The following is a 25,913-nucleotide window of genomic DNA, read 5'->3' as shown; positions in this document are numbered from 1 at the left end:
GACTTAAAATTATGAAAGTTTAAATAACTGAAGTAGGAGAGTGAGTTAATTGTCAAATGCTATGTTAACCACAATTAGCTTAAGGGCTCTATTCATGTAACTATTAGTATTATGCAAGCAGCTTTTTTTAGTGAAACCTAGAAGGTAGGCTACCTAACATTAAGTAGCTCATTACTTCCAAATTTAACAAGCTGTAGTTGAACATCATCTTCCAAGTTTATGTGAAGCTTGTCCAAGAAATAAACTTTATTGGGGAGCTCCGATCTTAAAGGAAAGTTTCTCCCTCCCTCTCTCTCTATATATAGTTAACTGATATTTTCAGTCCCTATGATCTATGACCATGGTCACCTAAGGCAAAATTTGGTGTGAAGACAGAGTGCCTAACCAGACAAAAGTAGAAGACAGACTACAATTAGTGGCCTCATGTGCTGTACCTGTTGCCATATTAAGGAACTTCAGACTGCAGATAGATTCAAATATATGAATGCTTCCCCATGAAAAAAACCCTCACTTTTCCAGGGTTTTTATATGGCAATATTAACATTCAGTCCTTTACCTACAGTCCATAGCGGTACTACACAGCAACAGGACGATCACATGGGTCTGCAAACCAAGTAATGCTCAGTGAACAAGACTTTTATCAATCACACTGTAATAATTTTAAGTACCAGCAAAACTATAAAAGGGTATAAGACAAGATCAAGCACTTTCATCGCAGAGCAGTTTACATAAATCGTTCACTCAAACTAGACTGAGAAAAGATAGCTGCAATAAGGTCTGTGCAGAGGTGTTGGAGGAGATGAGCAGAGCTTTCCGGAGCCATGACAGCCAAGACTGAAAGACACCTTTCAGAAGAGCATTCTAAAACTATGCTAGAATGGGGGGGGGGGAGTAGTCTAAAGGAATAAAATTGTTGGCACAATTCCTAAGAGACGTATCTAAAACTTTTAAGGATTTTGTGTTGATGGCAACAGCTGTGTTCAGGGGTATGGCCATTACAGTTACTCTGACAGGGGATAAAATCTAGGCATAGATCAGACAACACATCACCCGGTTAACCAGTAAGTCGTGAATTCACTTACACCAGATAAAAGAACAATTCTAACAATATGAAGCGATTATATATCTGCAACACTTACAGTCTAAGAAAGATCAAGGGGCTCTCCCAGATGTGTCTGCTATTTAAGTGATACCATATTTTGCTAAGTAGACGTTCTCGTTTCCTCTTTATATGCATCTTCAAGAGCCATTAGAGCAAAAGCTACTCTCTTTTCAGAACTCAATTTGTATGCAGAAAACTAAGGCAATTTTAACGTTAAAACTAATTTCATTAATATTTCTCTGTCTAGAACCTTGCAAAGGGGAAAAACAGTCTCAAAGAAAATAATTACTTTTAGAATATTGGGGTGGGGGGGATTTATCTTGTAATGTATTTCCAAGTTATTAAAATTGTAACAAGCCTCTTACCTGACTGCATAGTCAAGTCCATTTTTTGTGGCTGATACATCAAAGGACTGTCTTCATCTAATGGAAGAACACATTTTTGAACAAACCTCTTTCTTGCAGTTTGATTATGGATCTTTTGAGGAGAGGTATCAGGGTTTCTTTCTTCTCCAAACCTCTTATTTTTCAAAAGTTCTATCAGTGTGACTGACTGGTTTTTTTTTTCATCATGTAGTACTGATTTTGCTTCATCACATTCATTGAGGAAACTCAGCCCTTCTTCCTCTGATGCAGATACAGATATATCTTCAGTCTTTAGGCCATTGCGGTATGCTTCAAGAGGTATAACATTTTGAGATAAAAACTCATTTGATGAAAGTTTCTGAGCGACAAACGGTCTGGGAATAATACGCCGACTGTTCAATGCCTTCAGGATTTTTTCATATTTTTCTTCATTTTGCATCATCTCATTCAGAACACAGATTGGAGATTTGTGTGCATCCCATTTGGTTTTACCAAGCCTTTTCAGGTGTCCTCGAACATGATTAGATAATCCTATTTTAGTGTCAAACCAACCTCCACAGAGTTGGCATGTGTGTTCTGAAGAACTTTCTGATTTCTCAATAGCTAAAAAGAAAAAGCATCCATTTATCAATTTGTCAGACACTAAGGACCCAGCTTGCGTAAACCGTAGACATTAAAAGTTTCTACCATGAATGGAAATAAAAGCTATTATGAGAGGCAGGATGTAGCATAGCTACACCTACAACCACATTATTATACATCGTGCTCCCCCCTGCATAGGATAAGGAAAGAAAAATCTTACCTTTTCTAACACGTTTAACAGGAGTTCCTGTTACAGTTCTTTTGAAATGCTGCATTTTGTCGCTTGTTGCTATCTGCTCAGGCGAGACAACATGACGGGCTTCATAACTTAACCCAGCTCTGTGAAGATGCCCACGGACATGATTAGACAATCCAACACCTGTTTCAAAAGTTGCTGGACAATATGGACAGTTTTTTTTCTCAAGCGATAAGTCAGTCCAATGGAAAACTGAGTTATGCTTTGGCAATGTTGTGCCTATGTTTTCTAAATTATGAGGATCTTGAAAATCATGCAGGTAATTGCTACCTTCGCCATCTTCATAATACTCAAAATAAAATCCATCATTTTGCTCATATCTAAGAGAGGATTTACCACCAGTTTCTTCTTCCATTTTACCTTTAAATAAAGGGAACAGGTTTACATGCTCCTGATTAATATCACTGTAAGAGTCATCCTCCACAGACCGTGTAGTGTAATCACACAGTTCAACATTATCCCATGAACTTTCATCCTCCGTTTCATAGCTGTCTTTTTTCCCAGCAAGTTTCTGCAAAACAACAACAGTCATTTTATGTAGAAAGTCTGGATAACTGTCCAAATCATCTCCTTTTACAGAGCCTTCACTTTTGGATCTTTTAACCAACCTTTTTACAGTTACATGCTTATCTTTATAGACTCCTGGTCTTTTTGCATCATAGTTAAGATAATCCATAATAAATCTACGAGAATTATTTGAAGATAATAAAGGTAAGGACCTGACAGATCTTGCAGCTTCCCTTTTTAAGTGTAAAAGATAAGGGCTGCTAGATTTTTTAATCCTATTGTTTTCATGTTTGTATCTATATAAATAATTATTGCTAGCTCTGACGCTAGTCTTTTGCTTTCCTGAATGATGCAAATATTTAGGTTTTTGGCCAGTGCTATTTCTATTCAAAATAGGCTTGTCTGTAGAGCTATGACCATACACACTTACAGCTGACTGTGCAACGCTTTTCCGAGCCTTCTGTATCCTGGGGGGTCTCTTGTGAAGTTTTGCAAAGTTACTGGACTGGAATGCAGAGCCAAATGGTCTTTTTATATCTTGTTTTAAAACAGAGTTCTTTGGAAAGGCAGATGATTGTTTGATGAAATGTTTAGTCCTGCTACCAAAATCTAAAGGGTCTTCTATAATATGACCTTTTCTTTTTTCTAGTCTAAGTCGGCTACCGAAAGGATCTATGCATGATGTTGGATGCAGGTATTCCATGTGTTTTTTCAAAATGCTTCTGGCTGATGTAGTGAATGGACACATTTTGCACATATAGTCAGCTGATTTTTTGGACGATTCCATGAAGGAATCTTTCGCTAATGCCTTTTTCTGTGATTTTCTCTGAGCTATGTCTGCAGTGATCATTGAACACTTCACCACTGCCCCATGAGCAATCCCTCGATGACATTCAAGTTCACTCTCTGTCACTGCCATAAAGTTACATTCTTCACAGCAGTAGTACCTTTTGTCCTTCTCATGGGTTTTAGCATGCTGCACAAAGGTTTTGGGACAATTGGTACCAAATACACATTGTGGACACTGTAACCGTGCACTCCTACCCTCGTCCTGAAGCTCTTTCAATTCACGAATTTCCTCCATCAGTTTCTGTCTTCTTTCCTGGTGAATTATCATATGTTTAAGAAGGGAATTGCGGTCTCGAAAGGTCCGACCACATTCCCTACATGCATAAGGCCTTGGAACATTTAAGTGGCGAAAGTGGCTATTGCCATCCAAGTGATACATCATGTGCCTGTGCAGGTGCTTCTTTTCCCTAAAATTCACATTGCACTTTGTACAGGGATAAAATGAAGGCTCATCAGTACTGAAATTAGTTGGTGGTTCCAATTCATCTTGTTCACATTTGTTTAACAGAGTATTAGAAAGAAAAGTGCTAGTGTGAATAGGAGAAGTATCACCTGCACATTTATTACTTGGGTTATAAATCAACTGTTGGATGGCATCTACAACTTCCAATTCCTCATCTGTTGATTCAGGCTTCACTTTTGCTAAAGAAAATTTATGAGATTCTATCACTTGTAGAGTCTCACTCTGCTCCAAAAACTCAGTATCTAGCGATTCTGAATTGTCATGAGTATAATTTGATTCATTAAAACAGTCCTCAGTGTAACGTGTGATTTTGCTAACATCCATCTTTCTTTTCCTCCTTTTTGGTACGCCCACTTTAGGCTGGACTGGTGACTTCTCTACAGGTTCTTCATTTGTCATGAGAAATTCTATAAACTCTTTCTGTGGGTCCCAGTTTGCATCACTTTCAGTTCTGAAGTCACCTGTACCTGAGGATGTGGCTGTTAGTGATTTGCTACCGCCATCTTTTTCTAGCGAGCTTTTGCTATCCTCACACATGTCTACTTGGCTTACTAAAGTGCTATCTGGTTTTATGCTTTTTCGTATAGATGGCTGCGTGTCACAAGCAACTGAAGCAGAGGGAGGTAGATTTTTTATGGAATGTGTCAGGTTCTTAGCATGAGCTGCTTCAGGTAACAAAAACAAATGTTGGTGTGGACTTGAATTTTGGGCTGAAGTCTTTGTGGGAAGTTGGTGATCATGTGCCACCGTCCCAGCGGAGCAAGAATCTGCTTGATGGCCCACAGTTTGTGCAGTGGTTAATGAAATGCTGCCTTTCTTCATAATTGAAGTGGAGTGTGAAACTGGTCCATTAACAGCAGTTCCTGTAGGCAGAAGAAAGTTTTCACTTGAAACAGTAGGAGCACTAGAGTGTATAAATAGAGACGTTTGGCCTCCGCTTAAGGCTTTTTCAGACTTGTCCCTTGATAGCTCTTCAGGCAGAGTTAACGTATTTTTCTGAAATGATGTTTCACTCTCTTGTGATTTGAGAATGCTGCTCTGCTTCTCAGAAATGAAGCTGCTGTCATCTAGCAGTCCTTTAGCACCAATGATCTGAGTATCGATCTCCGCTTCATCCATACTGCTGGTCTGCTCTGCCCATTAAGCACATTTATGCTAGAATAAAAGCAAAGAAATCCTTATTAGAACTTTTCTCTATGTATCTGAGACAGGCAGTTTTTATAATATATTAAAACATTTTTATGTTTAAATCTGGATCAGTTAAAAAGCATTTTCATTACTAAACTGACCATTCACTGTAAGACCACTAATATATAACACACACACTATTAATTAAAGAAGCTAATTTCAGGGGAAATTATGCCAAATTAAAAAACCCACATCTCAAGAGTCATGGAAAAGTTATGTTACTTCTAATGAATACTGAAAAAGCAACAATTTTTACAAGTCTCCTAAAGGAAAGCAGAAAAACATATTAGGTTAGATCCAGACATACAGCGGACTTGCCAAACTACATTGTGACTTATGCCATAACAATCTTTTAGCATGCCACAAAACTCTTGGTTATTACAAACTTGTATCTTGGCCCCGTTGATTTCAATGGGTCTACTCTAAGTAAGCCTAAATTTTTATCCCCGCCACTAAAACAGAGATAGATCAAAGAAAACAGAATTTCAACTTTTTTGTTTCTAGCCTGATAAAAACCAATTTCTCTATCATGTTTTAAGTATAAATATAGTTGAAATCTTTATGTGTATGGTTTAGTGTTTCAGTACACATCCAGGACCTACAGGCACACACTGGATTTGCTGAGGACCTACATGTGAAGTCCAGTGTTTGGGGGGGGCGCTGAATATTCTGATTCTGTCCCTAATTTGATTTTTAAGTAAGGCTTTTTCATGATTCCAAACCTGCCCCCAACTGAAAACGAGAGACAAGCTGCCTGAACTTTTAATTTTGGCTGTTCCTTATTTATCAGTATCCATTCCACCTTCTTCCAAGGAGATCAATGTGACATTCATTAGTCTCCTTTTCTGCATGTTATCCTCACAGCAACCCTGTGAGGCAGATCAGAGTGAGTGACAGTGACTGGCACATGGTCATACAGTGAGTTTCATGGTTGATTTTAACACTGGTTTCTCAGCTCCTAATCCACTTAATATCACTCCACCTTATTTCATATTCTCCACTGTGGCCTACAGATTCTTAAAAGTCTTGCTGCATCATTTAGACACCAATTCCTGCATCTATCCTTTCCTCATGGTGCTGAATAAGGAACATCGCTTCACCCTGCTACATGCAAGTGTCATCCTTGCCTAGCATGGCTCTCTGATTCTCAACAATTGTGACTTAATTCTTATACATTTTTAGATAAAATCTTCCAAGATAATAGGTACAGATCTCTCAATATATTTTAAGTGAGACAGGTCAGCAAGGAGTCCAAACAATAAATTGTCTTGCTCCTATCCTGCTTTCTAACCAATGAAATTGGCACAACAATTATCACACAATAAAGCAATACTTTAACGCTACTAAGGTTAAAGTTTCTCAGTTACTTAACGGACAAATCATTTATGGTTGGCAAAATCATCTTCACTCATTTTCCAAATACAAAAACATTTAAAGGTTGTTATAATATTGTTATAGCACTTAGCAGTCTTGCATTTGATTAAATTCAGGCCAATACTTTCAATTTATTTAAGTATTGAATAATCAATATTTTTATACAGATGAGAGGCTGAAAACAAAGTCAAATATTTAAGGATCTTGCACTGAAATATATTGAAATTTATCTACACTCTAGTCTTCATTAAGCTTTATAAAGCTATACATAAGTTTTAATAACTTTGCTTTTAATATTCATTGCATTTGTATATTAACAGGTTTACGAATGAATAAAAGCAGACTCCTCTAATAAATTGAACTAAATGTTATCACCCTAAAATGGTGATAATGCAGCACCCAGTAGGAACTACAACATCACATAGACAAAGGTTAAAAATGGGCATGAAAGTACTATTAAAACGCAGCATAAAATGTTAGAGAAATGAAAACAAAAGTCCAAGGTATCTTGAAAACTTAAGTACAGGAATTAAGTTTTAGATGTTTGGTGATGTTTATGCAGTAGAAAGATTTGTATTTTCTCCAACTTATTACACTCACAGAAGTAGACAAATGTATGCTCAGTCAATTTGAGAGTCTATATTAGCTTTTCTCAACAGGAAGCAACGTTGCTAACGAAGTGGTAAATTCAGTGTTAATGAGTGGCTTCACTGTTGCCACCTCTGAGGTAAAACCTTTCACGTTTCATGTTCTATCCATCTGTTCTGGTGTTAGGGGTTCAGAGAAAGAACAGACGCTTCCCATTTAAAGCAACTTTGTTGGTACCCCCTGAACAGCAGGGTGGTAAACTAAGAATATCATATTTGCTTGGAGACTGCAATTATCATTATCAGAAAGGTTTCAAGAGAACCTGAAGCAAGTCTGCATGAAATGTTGTTTCTCCTTATACATATAAAAAGTATGACTATTATAAACAATACTGTCTGAGGTTAATAAACATAACCCTTTTGTCTAAACCACATAGAATTTTGTTCACAAGCAATGAGGCCTTTTCAACTGACTCCGATTTTCAATTTAAACAAACTTGTAGGCACAGAAATATTTTAATATCAAAACAGATTTTATATGTCAAAAGAAGCCAGAAGTTTTTTTTAACAGAGAGATGTTTTCCCATGTGCCAAAACCAAGTTAGTGCTGGATCACATGCAGTACAGTAAGCCCACAACTGACATGCATTTAACTTGTGCGCATTCAGCTTTACGTGCTTGGCAAAACAAAATTCCTATAAAAATAAAAGTAGGCGGAATGATGTGGGTGTCCAGGCTAAAACATTTTGACAATCGCAGCCACCACTGAACCCAATGTGTTTGGATGATAAGGGATTTGGGCTTTAGACGGGATCCCCAGAACGTAACCCCCACTTAAGTTGCAGGCTTACTGCACATCCAATCTGCAGTCCATATAGGTCATGATAGTTCAGTTCATAGTCACTCAACCTAAATGGTTGAGAGGGCAAGCATAGATTGTGGAATTGACATGAAGGACTTCATGGTGTTTATGACTTTTTCAGGGCACTTCTGATGTCAAATAGTCTGCAGTACGGACATTGGTATGAAATTCAAATTGTGATTGTAAAAGTCACAAACTGCCCTTTTAAATCCACACAAATTATGAATTTGGCTTCTTGGCCCAGGGTGCCTTTAGTTTAATTTTAACTCCAATACTAAACAGTATTATTTTCTGACAATTTGTAGAGCAAGAGAATAATGAAATACAGATTGATGGATTCACTTTTAAATGTGCAATCTGTATTATTGCAAGCTGTTGTTCAATATGAATATTAAATTAAGATTAATAAACAATATTTGTGTGGAAAAACTCTGTTTGAGAAAATAAGAAATGAGATGCCAGCCGAAACAAGATTCTGTTACTACATAGATGAAGAAATAAAGAAGTGAAGTATGCAGACATTTCACGAAAGCCAGGAATGAGGTAATATGCCATTGAACCCTATGTATCGAAGTAAGTCCTGCTGTGTGCAATGCGGCTTCATGTTGGTAAGATTGCATTAAAAAAAACAACCCACCAAACTCCCTTTTATAAAGGTACAACTTGCTTGTTTTTCAAAATAGTAGAACTGACAGATGCTTATCTTTCCTTAGCAAACGTTTTATCTTAAAAAAAAAACTGAATCCATTAGAAATTTATAATACACTTTGGCTAAAATCTTATATGACAACGCACCACGTTAAAATGTTTTTTGTTTATCTCAGCGGAGGAAAGGAAAACACAAGTAAAGTCAGAAATAAAACACAGGTGCTCGCTTCGGCAGCACATATACTAAAATTGGAACGATACAGAGAAGATTAGCATGGCCCCTGCGCAAGGATGACACGCAAATTCGTGAAGCGTTCCATATTTAAAAAAAAAAAGAAAAAAAAAGAAATAAAACACAGTAGGAAAGTGAAAGGGGAATAAGAGGGAACCGGAAAGCACCAGAAGCAATCAGTAAAAAAGAATATTTGAAAGTAGAAGAACTTAAGCTTAAAGAAAGGTCAGCCAGAAATGGGGGAAACGGATCTGATCCATCAGGCGAGAGAGAGAAATTGGAGGGCCTTCCTCCCAGAGTTCTTTGCTCTTCTGCCTCCGTCAAGTTATGAGGGATAATATCCAACCCATTCAGATCATCAGCAAATGCCTCAAATTGTCACGTCAACACATTTCAATATTATTTTCAGTATGAAGAGAAATACATCTAGTAAAGATTTATTTGAGTAAAGCATGCTTTCAGCCTACACTCTTCAGCTGTGTCCACCTTCATTGGCAAAAGGTTCTCCAATCCAGCAGAAGGAGGGCTCGCCAATTCCCCCTTCCCTCCTGCGGCCTCTTCCATCACCTCCCATGCCGTTCAAAGGGTCCCCTCAATGATCCGGAGCAGGGGTAGGCAAACTAAGGCCCGGGGGCCGGATCCGGCCCAATCACCTTCTAAATCTGGCCCGCAGACGGTCCGGGAATCAGCGTATTTTTACATGAGTAGAACGTGTCCTTTTATTTAAAACGCATCTCTGGGTTATTTGTGGGGCCTGCCTGGTGTTTTTACATGAGCAGAATGTGTGCTTTTATTTAAAATGCATCTCTGGGTTATTTGTGGGGCCTGCCTGGTGTTTTTACATGAGTAGAACGTGTCCTTTTATTTAAAACGCATCTCTGGGTTATTTGTGGGGACTGCCTGGTGTTTTTACATGAGCAGAATGTGTGCTTTTATTTAAAATGCATCTCTGGGTTATTTGTGGGGCATAGGAATTCGTTCTTTATTTTCCTTCAAAATATAGTCCGGCCCCCCACAAGGTCTGAGGGACAGTTGATCAGCCCCCTGCTGAAAAAGTTTGCTGACCCCTGATCTGGAGCATATGGGGGACTGCAAAAGAAAGGGGGGAGCAGCAAAAAAACAAGTTCTACTCATGGAAGCTTCTATTGGATTTGAGAGCCTTCCATCAACTGGGGTTCTTTTGCACTTTGAACATCGATAGGACGACACATTAAAGAGTAACTGTAACACCTGAGGTGTGCTGAATATGTGCTAGCTTTCTATTCAAAATCCTAAAGAGAAGATAGCTCCAACTACAAACCTAGATTTACTTCAGATTTCTATAAATGTAACACTACTCAGTGTTGCAATGCTTGAATAACCATTTCTCTATTTTCTCCTTTTCAAAACCTAAAAACAAACTTCTCTAAAATATCCTCGTTTTTTGCATAAACATTTCAATTTTAGGGGGGGGGACCCTTAATGAGTTCTGCAGCTATAGCTGCCTGTAGCCATATAATGTAAGCTTTAAGAAATGAAGCACAAAGGTCAGATCTGTCTTCAAGATGACAGATCATCACTTAACCGCCTCAGGCTAGTCTCATTGTCTCGGAAATCTCAAACATCAGTATTTTTGCAAACTATCAGCACTTGCTATAACACCCTTACTGCACTACATCTTGAGGTTACTACAGAAGAAATGAGGTGATAATTGCATATTAACATAATTATTCTGTAATCCCCTCTGAGCAAACTTCCTAGGTCACTTCGTAATTCAGATTAGATTCAACCTTCCTGTCATATCTATGCTGCCCACTTTCTGTTCATTAAGAATTCTTTGTAACAAAATGTACTTAATTTTATTCTTTTATGTACATTATTAATTGTATTTATTACAAGTAGGTTAATATTCACTGAATACCTATTTCATAATGGCAACCTTTTCCGTGTAATATGGTTACACAAACGATAACAGTGTCCTCATTCAAATGCTAGCTCATTTAGCCACATAACCAAATTAAATGTTATGCTAGTTGCCCACTAGCAGTTACAGTTAAAGGTTTGTCATATTCAATTAGAAAGCACCATGGGTTGGATCCAAAGAACCATGAGCAGAATGAAAATAGCCACTAGCGCAGCTATGTAAATGCTTGTGCAAGTGCTAGCAAAAAAGTTGATACAGTGCTATAACAGGCAGGTTCTGTTATTGTTCTCATGCTTCCGTTGTTGTTGTCCTCATACAATGCTCTACCATGAGCAGTACAAAAGCCCCTCCATGAACATAACACACCTGCTGCCTCTGTAAGGACCCCTTTGAATCCATGCCTACATTTAAAAAGGTCAAAATATAAACAGACCACAGGGAACCACCCAGCAGTACCCAAACCTGAATGTTATGCTAATGCTACCATGGGCCCAATTCAAATTCAACACTAACCCATGATTTGCTATCACACGCACGAGCTTCAGTGGTTTAGTTTTACTTTTCTCATGCAATGCTCTAATATAAAGGATGAAGTAGCTCTTGAATGGCCAGAAGGTATGATACTATCAGTCCTATTTAGACACAACAGTAATCTGTGCCTTAGTGTTATGAGAACCAAACTTGGGCTCACACAGTGGCGTAGCGTGGGGGTGCAGGGGGGGCCGGCCGCACCGGGCGCAACATCTGGGGGGCGCGCTCGCCGCCTCTGGAGTCTTCAAAGAGCCTCGGGCGCAGGCTGTAGCACCAGGGCCGCGGCCAAGAAGCCGAAGCTGAAGAGCCCGCTGAGCGCCGCGCCCAGGCAGAGCGCGCCAGGAGGCACCACCGCCAGGGCCCAGCGGCAGCCGCAGCACCTCGCCACCATTCCGCCGCCAGACTTGCTCGCACAGGCACGGCCGCCCGCCGACGCTGCTGCCTCTGGCGGCGGACACGTGGAGAGAAACAGCGGCAGCCGAGCGGGAGACTCTCCCTTTCTCACTGCAACGCTCCGGGGAGGGGGCGAGGGTGAGAGTCAGGTGGAAACGCGCGCACGCCCCCCAAGCCGCATCTTCGCTGGGGTTGGGGGCGATGCCGCCGGGTATTTGCGCCCCAAATTGGGGCGACCGCAAAAAGCCACCCTGCCAGCAGCAAGCTTCAAGGCCAAAGGCTCCCTTCGAGGAAGCTGCGATCCTCTTTCCAATTAAGTCCCCACCCCTACCCCAGCTCAGTTCAGTGGGAGGTGGATTTCCCGGGTCTCTTGCCCCTTAGAGGGCGCCTCTCATCATCCCGCCATTCTGAGAGCAGGGAGGGCGCCTCTCAGGAGACTTTCCCCCGCATTTGCTTTCCCGCTCAGGAAAGCGCGCGCGGCCCCGGCTGGATCTGCAACTCTTCTGGTGAGCGAGGTTTAAAGCAGAGGCAGGCGCTCCTTCTTGGACGGATGCCTGGAAGAAAAAGACCCCGCGGTCTCTTCCTTTCCTTCCCCTGCAGAGACAAGCAACGTCCCTCAGCCGAGGCCGCCTTGCTTCTCAAAAGAGCCGGTCTACTACAGTTCGTGGCTGCATGGGAGAGCGCTGCTTTCCTTGCAAAAGGCCCCCAGGTTGAGTCGCCGGCACCTCCAGCTATGAGAGGATGGGAGCAGTGGCGTAGCGTGGGGGGTGCGGGGGGGGTCGGCCGCACCTGGCGCAACATCTGGGGGTTAGGGTTAGGGGGCGCAAATCCACGGGTTAGGGGGCACAAATCCATGGGTTAGGGGGCGCAAATTACTTGCCTTGCCCCGGGTGCTGACAACCCACGCTACGCCACTGGGCTCACAAACAGCCACAAGGAAGAACTTAAAAGCTTTCACTTCCACCTTGAATTAACTGTAGGTTGTCCAAACATGGACAAAATGCCCTTGATCTTATTACCGTATTTTTTGCTCTATAAAACTCACTTTTTCCCTCCTAAAAAGTAAGGGGAAATGTGTGTGCGTCTTATGGAGCGAATGCAGGCTGCGCAGCTATCCCAGAAGCCAGAACAGCAAGAGGGATCGTTGCTTTCACTGTGTAGTGATCCCTCTTGCTGTTCTGGCTTCTGAGATTCAGAATATTTTTTTTCTTGCTTTCCTCCTCCAAAAACTAGGTGCGTCTTGTGGTCTGGTGCGTCTTATAGAGCGAAAAATACGGTGAATATGATTGGTTTAAGAAAACCAATTTCAGAGCATGGCCAATGAAGTTGATTTGTGATAAAAGTGCACAGAGAGTGAAAAAAAACTGTATTTTTCATAATATAATAGACGAATTACTCACTTTCCTTTAGATCAGGAGTGGCCAACTCCCAAGAGACTGCGATCTACTCACAGAATTAAAAACTGGCGGTGAACTACCCCCGTTTTCAGGTGGTTCAGGGAGGAGTGATTTTGGGGGAGTCCAAAGCTAAGCTGTTGGCCATTTTTAGGGAGAAAGGGGAACAGACATTCACCAACAGATCGCTGAGGAGACAAACAGCCTCTGAGTAAACTCCGCCTTCCATTTGGCAGATGATGCAACAATGGAGGGCGGGGCAAGGGGCGGGCCCGGATTCTAGTTTACCAACCCTAGGGAAAGGGACCCAGCGATCAACCACGATCAACCTGTTGGACATCCTTGCTTTAGATCACTCACTACATATGGCATCAGGAATCAGTTGAACCAACAGGTTTACAGCACCCCTTTACAAACATTCAATTCATTGTTTTTCCCATCACATAAAAGCCAACTTTTATGTGCACCCACCTCCTCCCCAATTCATCTTTGTGATTTGCTGAGTGTCTGTTCAGCAATACTTACGGATTTGCTTTGGGGGTCATTTTCACCCTAACTGCATCTGCAAATGCTTGTGTCCTCACCTCAGCAGGTGGCCAGGCTTAATGGCAGCTCTCAATCAATAACCTTTAGATGACCCCTTCCCTCTGTTTACAGGAAGTTTTCCAAAATATGCAGTTGAGAGTTGCATCTGTCATCTTTATAATCAAGCAGCCCAACAGCTCTAAACCGGAGGCATGTCTGTCGCTAATTTTCTTTTCTTTTCAGCACCAGATCAACACCTGGTTGGTCTCTTAGGTCATTGTGACTTGTTGATTGTGATGCTGAACAATGTAGTACAACCACTCTGCTGTTTTAAAATTATTGATGTATATTTGTAGGAGAGGGGTTATCCCTTCTCAAATTGTTTAATTATTAGGTGCCCCACCCTCAGATTGGCCTAAATGTTTTTAGTAAGTAAATAAGAAAACTTAAGAATGGACAGTGGTTGAAAAACTCAGGACAATGGTTGAGATACCAACACCAAATTTACAGGGTTCTGGATGGAAAGTAACAATTGCTAACATTTTAATTGTTCATGGGATTAGCTAAGAGGAAATCAGACTATGGTTGGCACATCAGGAAGGAAGGAAGGAAGGAAGGAAGGAAGGAAGGAAGGAAGGAAGGAAAAGAAGGCCTAAGACATTCCTTGCAAATCCTGAAGTCTCAACAGCACGCCATTACTCAATGGTGGGTTAAGTGCTTTGTATGTAGAAGGTTCCAGGTTGAGACCATGGCATTTTCAAGTAGGACTGGGGAAGATACCTGTTTGAAACCCTGGACAGCTGCTATGAATCTGTGTAGACAATACCAACCTAAAGAGATCAACAGCATGACTTGGTTAAGCAGCTTTGTAAAATCGGACACTTTCTTCAAAACTGTATTTTATGGCTGATTTTAATTGTTGTTCACCACTTTAAGTGGTGCACAGGTATCAGAAGGCTGGGGTATATATTTATACAAAATAAATGAGGAAGCAGCAATCTCAGACCACAAACCTAAGCCTGAGATCATCCTATATTATACTTAAACTAAAGGTGGTGTAAATACCTGTAATGATACACTTCCAAATATATAATCAAACAGCAACCAAAGTTTGTTTTTCCAATCTATTAGACATTGCCTGCTCAAATGCCTTTTGAAACTGGTTGGAAACTGAAACCACAATGGAATGAACATCCCCAAATACCTCTCTCTTCCTCGCAGACCTGGGACTTGAGTTCATCAAATCCTAACTGGACTCTAGAATCACAGCCAACTGGTCTTGGACAAGTTGAGAGAAGACACCTCAGAAATGATAGGGCCTGCCATCAAGAAAAGGGGCAGGTGTCATCTCTGTCAATGACACGAGAATCACAGTAACAATGCATTTCATGTAACTGTTTTGTCTGACCAACTCATGCATATGGTGATTACGCATATGCTGCTTAATGCAGTTGGTATGCAAAAAATGTTGCAGCTGTTGTTGTTACAGGTAATTCACTACTCAAGCAGGTAATTCACTAACAAAAGCACAATAATCTGTAAGAAATTTGAGCTCTAAATTATGCTTGTGTGGGTGGGGGGATTTGAGGTTGATAGCAGCTTTGGTGACTATGCAGAGTGTAGTCAGACAAAAGAGTGTGTCAATAGAAGAATCCTCAAAGGCTGATTCTAGGAAAGGTTCAATTAGTGGGGTAGGAGAGCTAGGAAAAAAATCACATCTAGTAACCAATGCACCCCTTTAGTTTCAGAAAGTACATGGGCAGACGAGGCTTCGTTTGGTCAAAATCGAGTATACACTTCCAGAGTTAACACTAAATACATTGCTTCTGGTAAACGAACCAACCATAGAAGCTAGAAGGCTGCAAAAAAATGTGTCCCAAGCTTTTCAGACTCAGCTACCCATGTACTTATCTGAAATTAAAGGGATGCATTGGTTGCCAGATGTGAAATACATTGACAATATTTTCAGCTCTCCTACCCCACTAAATATGTGATGGCTCACAGCACTCAAGCACATTATCGATAATGGACTAAGGCCACTAGGTTTAAAACTGTTAGTGATTTGGTGCTCACTAACAATTGGATTAAAATTCAATTTCAACTTATCAGGGCACAAAGGATTAAAAAGTTGTAATGTCAGGCTTCCGGGTCAGCGCCATCGACGAATGGTGGAGTTCCTCCGACTGGAGGAACGGGCTCCGTGGAAATTGGGCCTTCCCGCCGCGGCGAAGGCGGGGACCCGCTAGAAATCCCAGGCGGAGGAGCCTGGGAACATGGGGTTCGGCAGAGCACCAAGAGCGCCTCCCCTACTCGCAGGGATACCCCCTTTGGGGCTCCGGAGCGAAGTGGGGTGAGCAGCGCGGCGCAGCGAACCCATTGCTACTTTCACGGAGGGAAGCCGCACAGCCATCGCCAGAGAGCGCTGACATTTTCCTGATGACAATTGGACTCTAAACAAAGTACCCGTGAGTAAAAACGGAAATTGGATTAAGAAATTTGTGAATTAGGCTCTGAAGCGGGAAGGTTTAAACAGGAAGTCCGCCTTCCACTTTTTGTAAACAGACTGAAGCAAAAACTTTGCAATCTAATAGCCTGGAAAGTTGTCTTAAAGATTGAAATTTCCTGCATCTACTACCAATAAAACCCCCTTTGAAGCAGGAGAAAAGGGGGGGGGACTTGACTGTTTAAGCCTGCAGGAGAGAGAGTAAAGGAATATAAGTTTCCATCATCCCAAACCTGGGAGCGGGGTGTTAGGACAGAAATCGTTGGAGACGTCCATTGATTAAAAGTGGAGCACTTGACAGATAGAAAAAAAAAGTGGAACAAACTAACTTCAACGCTGCTTTCTGCATTTCAAAGAAACAAAGTATTTCAAAATCGAATGTAATTTTCTTTTGTTGGATACGTTTTTAAAGATGGATACAAATAGAAATTGTGTCCCCTAGAGGGAGTTTGTCAGTTTGCTGTTGCAGTTTATTCGGTGACTTCACGGCTGCGAGATTGAGATCGTGGGACCAGTCGTTTGACCTTGAACAGAAATGTGCTGGGAGGAAGTTTTGGTGTCTGCCCTTGGCAGGACAAATGCATTGCTGGAGCAGCTGCATGAGAAAATGAACTTGATGAATGAAAAGTTGGACTTGATGACTGCTGTAGCCAGTGAATATGATTTAACAGGAAACAAGGATAAAGAAACTATACAGAGACCAATTCAGGAAACTGGTTTGACAGGGCAAGTCCAAGGGCAGATGAAGAAGGAAGAGGTTGCGACTGCACCCCAAGCAACACAAATGGTGAGACCTAAAGTCCTGCAGGAGCAAAAGCCGCTGCTTTGGAAGATTGAACTTGGAGTGTGGCTGGAAGCGTCTGGAGTCAAGGAAGCTCTTAACTCTGGTGGGACTATGAAACAGGTTGACAATTATCTTTTGGATAACCACTTTTTGGATTACAATGACGATGACGGGGAGTGGGACTGCGGGGAATGGGTTAGTTTGATGAAGGAAAATGGAGATCATTACCGGCTGGAATTCCCCGGAGACCCACTCCCTAAGGAGAAAGGAAAGAAACTACGAAAGAAACCAACAAAAGACAAAGAAGAGCGTAAGCACAAACAAGAACAAAAAAATCTGCAGAAGGGGCATAGAAGAGACTTAAGGGCCTCGGATATAAGATCACCAGATTGATGCACTGGATGCAATGGTTAGAAAGGACTGACATAACCCGAGACCAGGAAGAAGGGACGTTGGATTAAAAACTAGAGAAAAGTGAAAAGTCTATAAAAAGAAAAATTTCTTTCTATTTTTGGAATTAGTGTAACACTAATGAAATATCAGGGATTATGCCGGAATGGAACCAATTGGCTTTAGTAAAAAGGATTTAAGGAGTTATGTAGAAATATGGCTTAAAATTTGAATTTCAAGATCTTTAAGACAAGATAAGGTTAAAGAAATTAATGTAAATTGAACAATAGAATATAGCAAAAGATGGGAAGGATATGTTGAGTTAAGAAATAAGATAGACTGTTAAGATAAATTATTTAAACAAAAATTGAGAAATAAGGGAAGAATTTGCTGAAACAACGTATTAAGCTAGAATACAAAAAGGGAGGTGTGAGGAGGTCCAAGAAACAAGCAAATGAAAATATGCAATATGGGATTTGTATTCTTTTTTTCCTTGTTTTTTCTTTTTGTATTTTCTTTTTGATATATTTTTCTGTTGTATTTTTCTGTTCTTTTTTTCATACTTATGTATTTTTGAAACTTTGAATAAATATCATTTAAAAAAAATAAAATAAAAAGTTGTAATGTCTTGTTTATATGAGAATACTTCCCATGGTGTTATGGTGTTCATGCAACTACGTCAAAACAGGTCTCAAATCTATGAAAACATGCCAGTTTCTACTGCAAACTTGAATCAGGAGCAGCTAACATAAGGAGGGCAGACTTCCAAGTCAGTGATTAATATGCAAGAAAGATTTTGAACATAAAGTAGTATTCGTTTTCGGAAGTAGTTTGGCATGAGAAATATATATAGTTCACTTAAGAATCCCTAGAGCATTTGTCAAATTAATTTTTCTCCTTTGAGCATACATGAAGTATTTCCATGACCTCCAAAAACGAGACTACATACTTCTAATTGCCAGAGATGTTACCCAGAAAACTTCATTTGTTGTTGTAGCATTAAGAATAAAACAAAGTTAAGCACTTCTTAACAACAGGTACAAGTACTTTAAAACTCAACATTACCAGAGCCTTTAAAGTTTAACTATAAAAAGATGGGTTCTTCTCTTTGAACTTAAGTAGCATGCATTATGTATGTTCCATTAACAAAACCAACCTATTTGTAAAAGGTAAAAGTGCCTCAAGCTAAATTAACACTATAGAGTTTTCCATTTAGAGTAGTGAAATGTCAAGAACTAAAAAAATTGTTTTCTGAACTAAGAACTTACTTAGTATGCACCTTTGTCACATGACTATATTTAAAATGAGTATCTTTTCAGTGGCAAATAACCAGCAGTTTCCTCTAGCTGCGATTCAACACTCATTAAAGCTGCTAACAAGTTTTTGCTTATTACATACTCAATTTTTGTTGCACTTACTATTGCTGAGAGATCCGTTTAGTATAAATTTCAATAATTTAAGGCCACATCCCTAGATGTTTCTGTAACATCCATTCTTTATGTTAATTTTAAAACATCCAAAACGGAAGCGGAATTTTCAGTATCAGCCGCTGTTAAGATCAAAACAAGAGATACTTATATAGTGCCTATATAGTACTAGTTCACAAAAAATGAAAGAAAAAACAAACATGATCAGCGATAAAAAAAAAACCCCAAATGTAGTAATGTTCCAAAAACTCCAGTAGGGCAATACCTTTATTAGACCAGCCAAATGTGTAAGTAATCTGATCTGCTAAAGAAGAAAGCTGATTGAAAATAGAAGTTTTAGGTTTGTATCCAATGCAATGCTAAGAAAGATTCCTGTCAGTGCAGATATTTATGCTTCTGCAAGGTAACTTCCCTCCCTCCACATTTCACAATGGTTATAGAATAAATAAGAAGTTGAATGAGGTTTCATTCTTGTAAAATGTTTTTTAAAAAAACAACACTTTATACATTGTAAGCTTTAGTCTGACTTCTAAGAGGTATAAAAACAACAGTTTTGATATAACAATATAAAATGTTTACTCCCTGGTGAGCTACCAAAAGCAACCTAAAACTATTTGTGTAGCAAGGCATCCCCAGAAGCAAGCTATTTTTCAGTTCAGTAAAAGTGCAATTGAGCAAGGACCTTCAGGCTTTTCACCATGGTCCCTATCGAGACCATGAGATCTTCTCTGAAGGCTCTTCCCTGAATGCCTCCACCAACTAAGATGTGGCAAAAGGTTGTAAGACCAGGGTTCGAAATTAGCAGGGCGCCAGGCACATTTTGCGCCTAAAGATTCTCCATTTGCAAGCACCTCCAAAAGTATGGATGCCATTTTTTACGCCTGGTTGACACTCAACAATTAAATGTATGTGCTTTGAAGCCTCGAAGTATATGCTAAGGGTAGACAATATGTTAAGGAGTTTAACAATAAAGAGTAGAGTGTTTTGAAAACTGAAGTATGGTACCAATATTTTTATTGTAAACACCAATTTAAGCATGTGTAAACAATTTCCGTTAAAAATGTGGTATTAACAATGTGTCACTTATGTGAATTGCGTATTAGTTCATGCTTATCAAAATAAGAAATAAAGAGCACTGCCAACCCCCCACTCCCACAAATGGTGACTGCACATTCTGTTTTGGCACCACAATCCAGGTCACAAGAACCATTTTTTTTGTTTTTTTTAAATGATATTTATTAGATTTTCAACAATATAACAAAGGTAAAACAATCACACAAAAACAACAAACACAAAGAAAAAAAGAAAAAAGACAAAACATTACATAGAAATCAAATACACTTCAATAATGTATCTTTCTTTAGCTTAGTTCTCTGACTTCCTCTCACCTCCCTTTTTTGTATTCTGCTTCAATTTGATATTTTAGCAAATCCTTTCCATCTTTCCAAATTTTTACATATATATAACATACTTCCCTTAACCTTACTGACTTTAAATTCTTAACTTATAAGTACATAACTTTTTCCACAAACTTCTGCTTAAACCTATGGATACCTATCCACCATTATCCAATTTCTCTTACAACCTGTTTTACTTTAAAATAATTTTTAAATTTTATAACACTTTATAACTTTGTAACAATAAAAACTTTAAATTTCCCAAACCTCTCCCCACAACTCCTCCCCTGGACACCAAAAAAGAAAAAAAATTGCCAGTCCTTTCCGTTGATGGCCTCAAGCTCATTAGTCCGGGAACCTAATGTCAGAGGCTCTTGGGTCCCCCCTAAACCCTTTCCGGCAGTTTTGTTCATCCTCTTTAATTGTCAAGAACCCCTCTCTGTGGGATCCCATTCTCACGTGATAGCTGCTGCATCTGAACCCTTCAACCCAATTTTCAGATTTGTATTTTAAGAGCTCTTCCCAAAAACATTTCCCAGTGCATCTAAATCTGGTAGCCCCAACCCCTTCATACATTTCCAAACACATATCCATCTTCCAACAATCCAAAGAACCCTGCATAATGGCATCCTTCCATCCTTTCAGTTCAAACTGAGGGCCAACCATTACAGTCTGGTCTGTACCACAGTCCGTCGTATATGGTCTCAACTTGTGGTCCACAAACAAATTTGATTTATAGTCCTCAGTTAAGTTAAATTTTCCCTCTTCTTGCCCCGACTCATCGTCCAGCACCAGTTCTTCCTCTTCTTCCAGTTTTTCTTCTTCCAGTTTTCCTTTTGACACCGGTTGTGATAACAAAATCGATTCCTGGAATTCCACTTTCCTGTGGAGTTCCTCCAACAAAAATTTGTTCTTAACAATGCATTCAACATTGCTTCCGAGATCTGCATTTTGAGTATTTGAAGGTCAAACTGTAAATTCCAGACTTGTTTATCTGCAACTCTCAATTGTACATGCCACAGTTTCAAATTCCCCCACTAGAGGGATATAGTTTCCAACAGTAACATTCTAAGAAACTTCTCAGCTTCTAAATATGAAGACATAACATTGTTGCGTACGCCATCTTTAAATCAGAAGGGTAGAGGGAATTATGTATATTTTCCATTAATTTTCAAAAGTCCACCTGTCAAAAGTTCTTGAGGGGAAAAAAATTCCTTAACATCAGACAGCTCATTCCCAGGTTTGAGCTGTAAGGTTCCCGATCTCAGAGCTTTATCAAGTTCAAAGTCCCCCCCTTCTTCTTCGAAAGAAAAAAAAAGGGGGGTAGTTTCTTCAAAACAGTGGATATTTAGATCTTTAAATCAAAGTTTCAGAGATTTTAGCCTGTAGTCTCTTTGCTTTAGTCTATTTACAAAGCAGGAGGCGGACTTCCTGTTTAGACCTTCCCGCTGTAGCTCCAAACTAGAATTTGAATGGATGTAATTTCCCAGAGTTAGATAGTCTTTAACAGGTTCTTAATTGTCTTTCAAGTTGTTCTACTCACGGGTAATTGTTGCTAATCCAATTGGTTACAGGAAAAAAGTTGGCGCTCTCCGGTCACGGCTATGCGGCTTCGCTCCGTGAGGAAGCGATCACCTCGCAGCACCGCGCCGCTCTCTCCTCTCCGCTCCGAAAAACCTCCCAAAAAGGGGGGTTTCCTTACGGAGGGAGGGGGCACTGAAGGTGCCAGCCGAGTCACCACGTCACAGGCTTCTCCCGCCTGTGTTTTAAAACGGTCCCCGCTTTCGCCGTAGCGGTCAGGACCCAAACTCACGGAGCTCGTCCCTCGGAGAGTCCGAGGGGCGCAGCCATGATCCGTTGGCACCAACCCGGAAGCTCCCACAAGAACCATTTGGCTCCTAGCTTTTCTATTCCAATTTCCAACACTGTATAAGACAGAGGCCTTTTCAGTGGTGGCTCATGATAGAATGTTCTCCTGTGATACTTCTGTCAGATGCTACTTCCTGGGTATCATTTCAGCAGCAGAAAAAGGTCTTTTTTATTTTCTCTGGCTTTATTAATCCGCTAGTTTTAAGCCGTTTATGCTCTCTGAATAATTTTGTGCTGTGTTTATCCTTTTGCCATTTTTTTTATTGCTGTTCGATTGTAATTTAATTTGATTTTTACTGTAAGCTCCCCTGAGAACTTTGTAATAGAGAAGCCTATAAATACAGTAAGTAGATTAGTAAAGGGGGAGAGGAAGAATACATAGACAAGCCAAGCAATTGCGCATGTTGATGGCCTCTGCTGTTCAAATCTGCATCCTGATATCTATCTTCCAGAAGTCTTTGCTTAAATTATTTCAATCCAGGAATGTATATATTACTGTTTACTAGTGGGTCAAGAGAAAAAAGCCCTCTATACTCAAGACAAAATTAATTCTGAAAAAAAGTTTCTGTGGAGTGGAGTCCACTTAATCATATTGTGACTGATATTCTAGTACACAAAAGCTTGTCATAATAAAATGTGTTAGCCTTTAGAGGTAGCACACATCTCTTTGTTGCTTTTGCTACAACAGACTAGCACTGATACCCACTTGAAATTGTATACTCAAATATTTACTGATAAAAATTTATGAAGAAATGTATGAATGGCACTGCTGAGATTCAAATTAATTATTTTTTCCTATCAAAAAATATCCTTACATTTTAACCTTATCTTTGCCAGATACTTGTTTCACATGAAAACTGAAATTCATGATAGTGAATTTCTGTAAACAAAGCCAACCTCTGAGCCTACATAGAAAACAGCAGAATAGACACTGCTCCCCACACAAAAATCCTGATTCAGTGCAGAGCTCTAGTTTTGAAAATGGCACACAAAAAACAAGACTACTATAATGAAATCCCATTTTTATCTATTGATAGACTTAAAATTCAACCTTGTTTTCGGAAGTAAACTCAACTGAGCTTCAGACTCATTCTTGGGTGCGTATACATAGCAAATGTACGTATACATTCTGTTTTTATTGGGCATATCCAAAAATCTAAAAACATTTGTTCTGTCCATACTAAAATGTCTGGATATTGACGAACTGTAATTATTGATGAAGTGCTACTTATTTTAGAAGACGCCCAGTTTTTCAACCTCTTCCTCCTGTCAGTGGATCCAAACTTAGGGTTGCCATATTTTGAAGTGCAAAAAAGAAGACAAATTTGCAGACTTCGACTTTTAACTATGGGCCACTATGACGCTTCTACCCATGAAAAAGAGGACATGTCCTGGAAAAAGAGGACATATGGCAAACCCTAACCAGCAGCAGTGACAGGCAGTAGCAGAGTTGATTGGCTAGGCTGCCATTTTAGATTTCCACATAGTCCCTGACTGATGCTACATAGAGGCACTGTGAGAAATTTTACTAGTAGCTTGACCCAGCCACCAAGTTCTTCTCAGTCAGAGGGCAGAGCATGCAGCATTATAAAACCCTGTCAGTGTGCTGCAACACTGACAGCTTTGCCCAAAGATGCTAAATGTTGGTGCCAATCAGCAACAGGCAAGGGGAAAATGTGAAGTATCTTTGTGATCCCTCAACAGACAAATAGGTGGGGGTTATTTTGGTGGTGGTAGGGAATGCTTATAACTTCTATGGACTTATCAGTTCTACTACCGCCATGTCCAAATTAAATGTTTCTTGTGAAACAGCCACTGCAAAGAATGGTGGAAAAGAACATGAGAACTGCTTTTAGTTAGCGCTGTACTACAATACTGATCACAAACTGGCTTCCAAAGGAGGAAGGGGTACTGAAAACTTATTGCAGGTGTGATTTTGCCTGTTACCACTAGGAAAGCAGCCCTTCCTGCAGATGCAGACAACCCAAACTTCCTGCATACGCAAATACAGTGGTGCCTCGCAAGACGAAATTAATTCGTTCCGCGAGTTTTGTCGTCTTGCGATCTTTTTCGTCTTGCGAAGCACGGTGTCAGGAAAGCTTTGGAAAAGCTTCAAAAATCACCAAAGTCTTTAAAAACCTCAAAAAAAGGCTACCACACCGCGTTCTATGAGTTGCTCCTCGAAGTCAAGTCGCAACTGTATTAACGGTGTTAAGAAAAAGGAAACAAACTTGCAAGACGTTTCTGTCTTGCGAAGCAAGCCCATAGGGAAAATCATCTTGCGAAGCAGCTCAAAAAACAAAAAAACCCTTTCGTCTAGCGGGTTTTTTGTCTTGCGAGGCATTCGTCTTGCGAGGTACCACTGTAACGATTTCTCTCTAAACGTTTAATCAGAAATGGAAAATCAGAAAAAAGACTTGTAAGAGGTATGAATGTTCTGGTAGGTTACTTTTAAGCCTCATTTGCCAGACATACCCAGACAAGAGACTACTTGCTTCCCAATTTTATTTAATTTGTTTATTTTTAAAAAGTTATATACTACTTGATTGTTATATTTCTTTAAAAAATACACCTCTAAGCAATTTACAAAAACTCGTCCATCTAATGATAGTAAAGCACTAGCAGAAATGACCATGCTGATTATTAAGTCTTTGTGGAACATGAACCAGTTCCTTATCATGGCAGTTCTGGGCAGCAGGGGGGGCGGGGTGCTGTTTCTTCAGATAGTTCTATTTAGTCAGATACCACACCTGGAAACCATACGAGGTGGACTACCAAGTCAGATAAGCCACAAATTCCATTATACCTAGAACTGGGGTTTGTGTATGTGTGTGGCCATGATGTTGCATGTTCAAGGCCATCTCTGAATTCACAGAATTCTGCACTTTTAACATATATATTGGTTTTATTTTAACCTACATCTAACTCCCCCTTGCACAAATCACTACTCAGTTCCAGAATTAAAATGTTAATGAAGACTTGTGTCTTGAAGCAAGGCACTGCCACCAAGTGGTAGTCACATTCTGTATCCAACATTCAGTTCAAACCACCTCACAGAGTGGAATTCACCTTCTGCAAATTAAGTCTGAAAATGTTTCATCACCAGCCTTAACAATCTGACATCAAACAGCCATACATGTTAGATAGACACACTAAGTTAAAACATTCATTTAGAAGGCCTCTAAGGGGAAAGCCAATAGTTAAATAGATGCAAATAGATGACATTTCAGTAGTTGTAACAAAAAAAATCTTATCAGGCTCATTCACTCCAAAATTATTTTTAAAATGCCAACATTAATTTACATATTATTGTGGCTAATACTCTATTATTATTTTCTGATTGTTAAATAGCTTTTAGGGATTTTTCATAAGAAAGTATCAATGAACACTAGAAGGCCCAACTAAAATGTTCATAACATGACTGATCTCTAAATGTGTCAGTACAGTGGTGCCTCGCAAGACGAACGCCTCGCAAAACGAAAAACTCGCAAGACGAAAGAGTTTTTCGTTTTGGAGGTGCTTCGCAAAACGAATTTCCCTATGGGCTTGCTTCGCTGCCGCCCGCCAGCATTTTAAAAGCCCCCGGGACAGCAGAGACTTCTCCGCTGTCCCGGGCGATCTGAAACTGCTGGCGGGCGGCAGCGAACGCTTCGCTGCCGCCCGCCAGCATTTTAAAAGCCCCCGGGACAGCGGAGAAGTCTCCGCTGTCCTGGGGGCTTTTAAAATGCTGGCAGTCGGGAGGAAAGCCCTCCTGTCCCCGGAGCTTGCGGGGTGGGAGGTGG

The 25,913-nt window shown here is 40.1% G+C and overlaps 1 protein-coding gene and 1 non-coding gene across 10 annotated transcripts in view; one reads left to right on the top strand and one right to left on the bottom strand.

The window, feature by feature from the left end:
* ZNF644 (zinc finger protein 644) overlaps nucleotides 1–25,913 on the bottom strand; it is a 64,459-nt gene that overhangs the window by 13,832 nt on the left and 24,714 nt on the right. For 8 of the 9 annotated variants that reach the window (XM_053391810.1, XM_053391802.1, XM_053391809.1 and 5 more), the window contains 2 exons: nucleotides 2,270–5,279; nucleotides 1,468–2,070 (listed from right to left, as the gene is read on the bottom strand). In XM_053391810.1, the coding sequence (XP_053247785.1) occupies nucleotides 1,468–2,070; nucleotides 2,270–5,243 (3,577 nt within the window). In that variant the 5' untranslated portion in view covers nucleotides 5,244–5,279. The remainder of the gene's footprint in view (nucleotides 1–1,467; nucleotides 2,071–2,269; nucleotides 5,280–25,913) is intronic. The other variant, XM_053391811.1, reaches the window with a different exon arrangement.
* LOC128416782 (U6 spliceosomal RNA) lies at nucleotides 9,003–9,109 on the top strand. Its single transcript, XR_008331299.1, has one exon. It is a non-coding gene; the product is annotated as a U6 spliceosomal RNA (small nuclear RNA).

Source organism: Podarcis raffonei, chromosome 6, assembly GCF_027172205.1.
Source record: "Podarcis raffonei isolate rPodRaf1 chromosome 6, rPodRaf1.pri, whole genome shotgun sequence".
In the NCBI taxonomy this organism is placed as follows: domain Eukaryota; kingdom Metazoa; phylum Chordata; class Lepidosauria; order Squamata; family Lacertidae; genus Podarcis; species Podarcis raffonei.
This window is presented reverse-complemented; position numbering and strand designations above follow the sequence as displayed.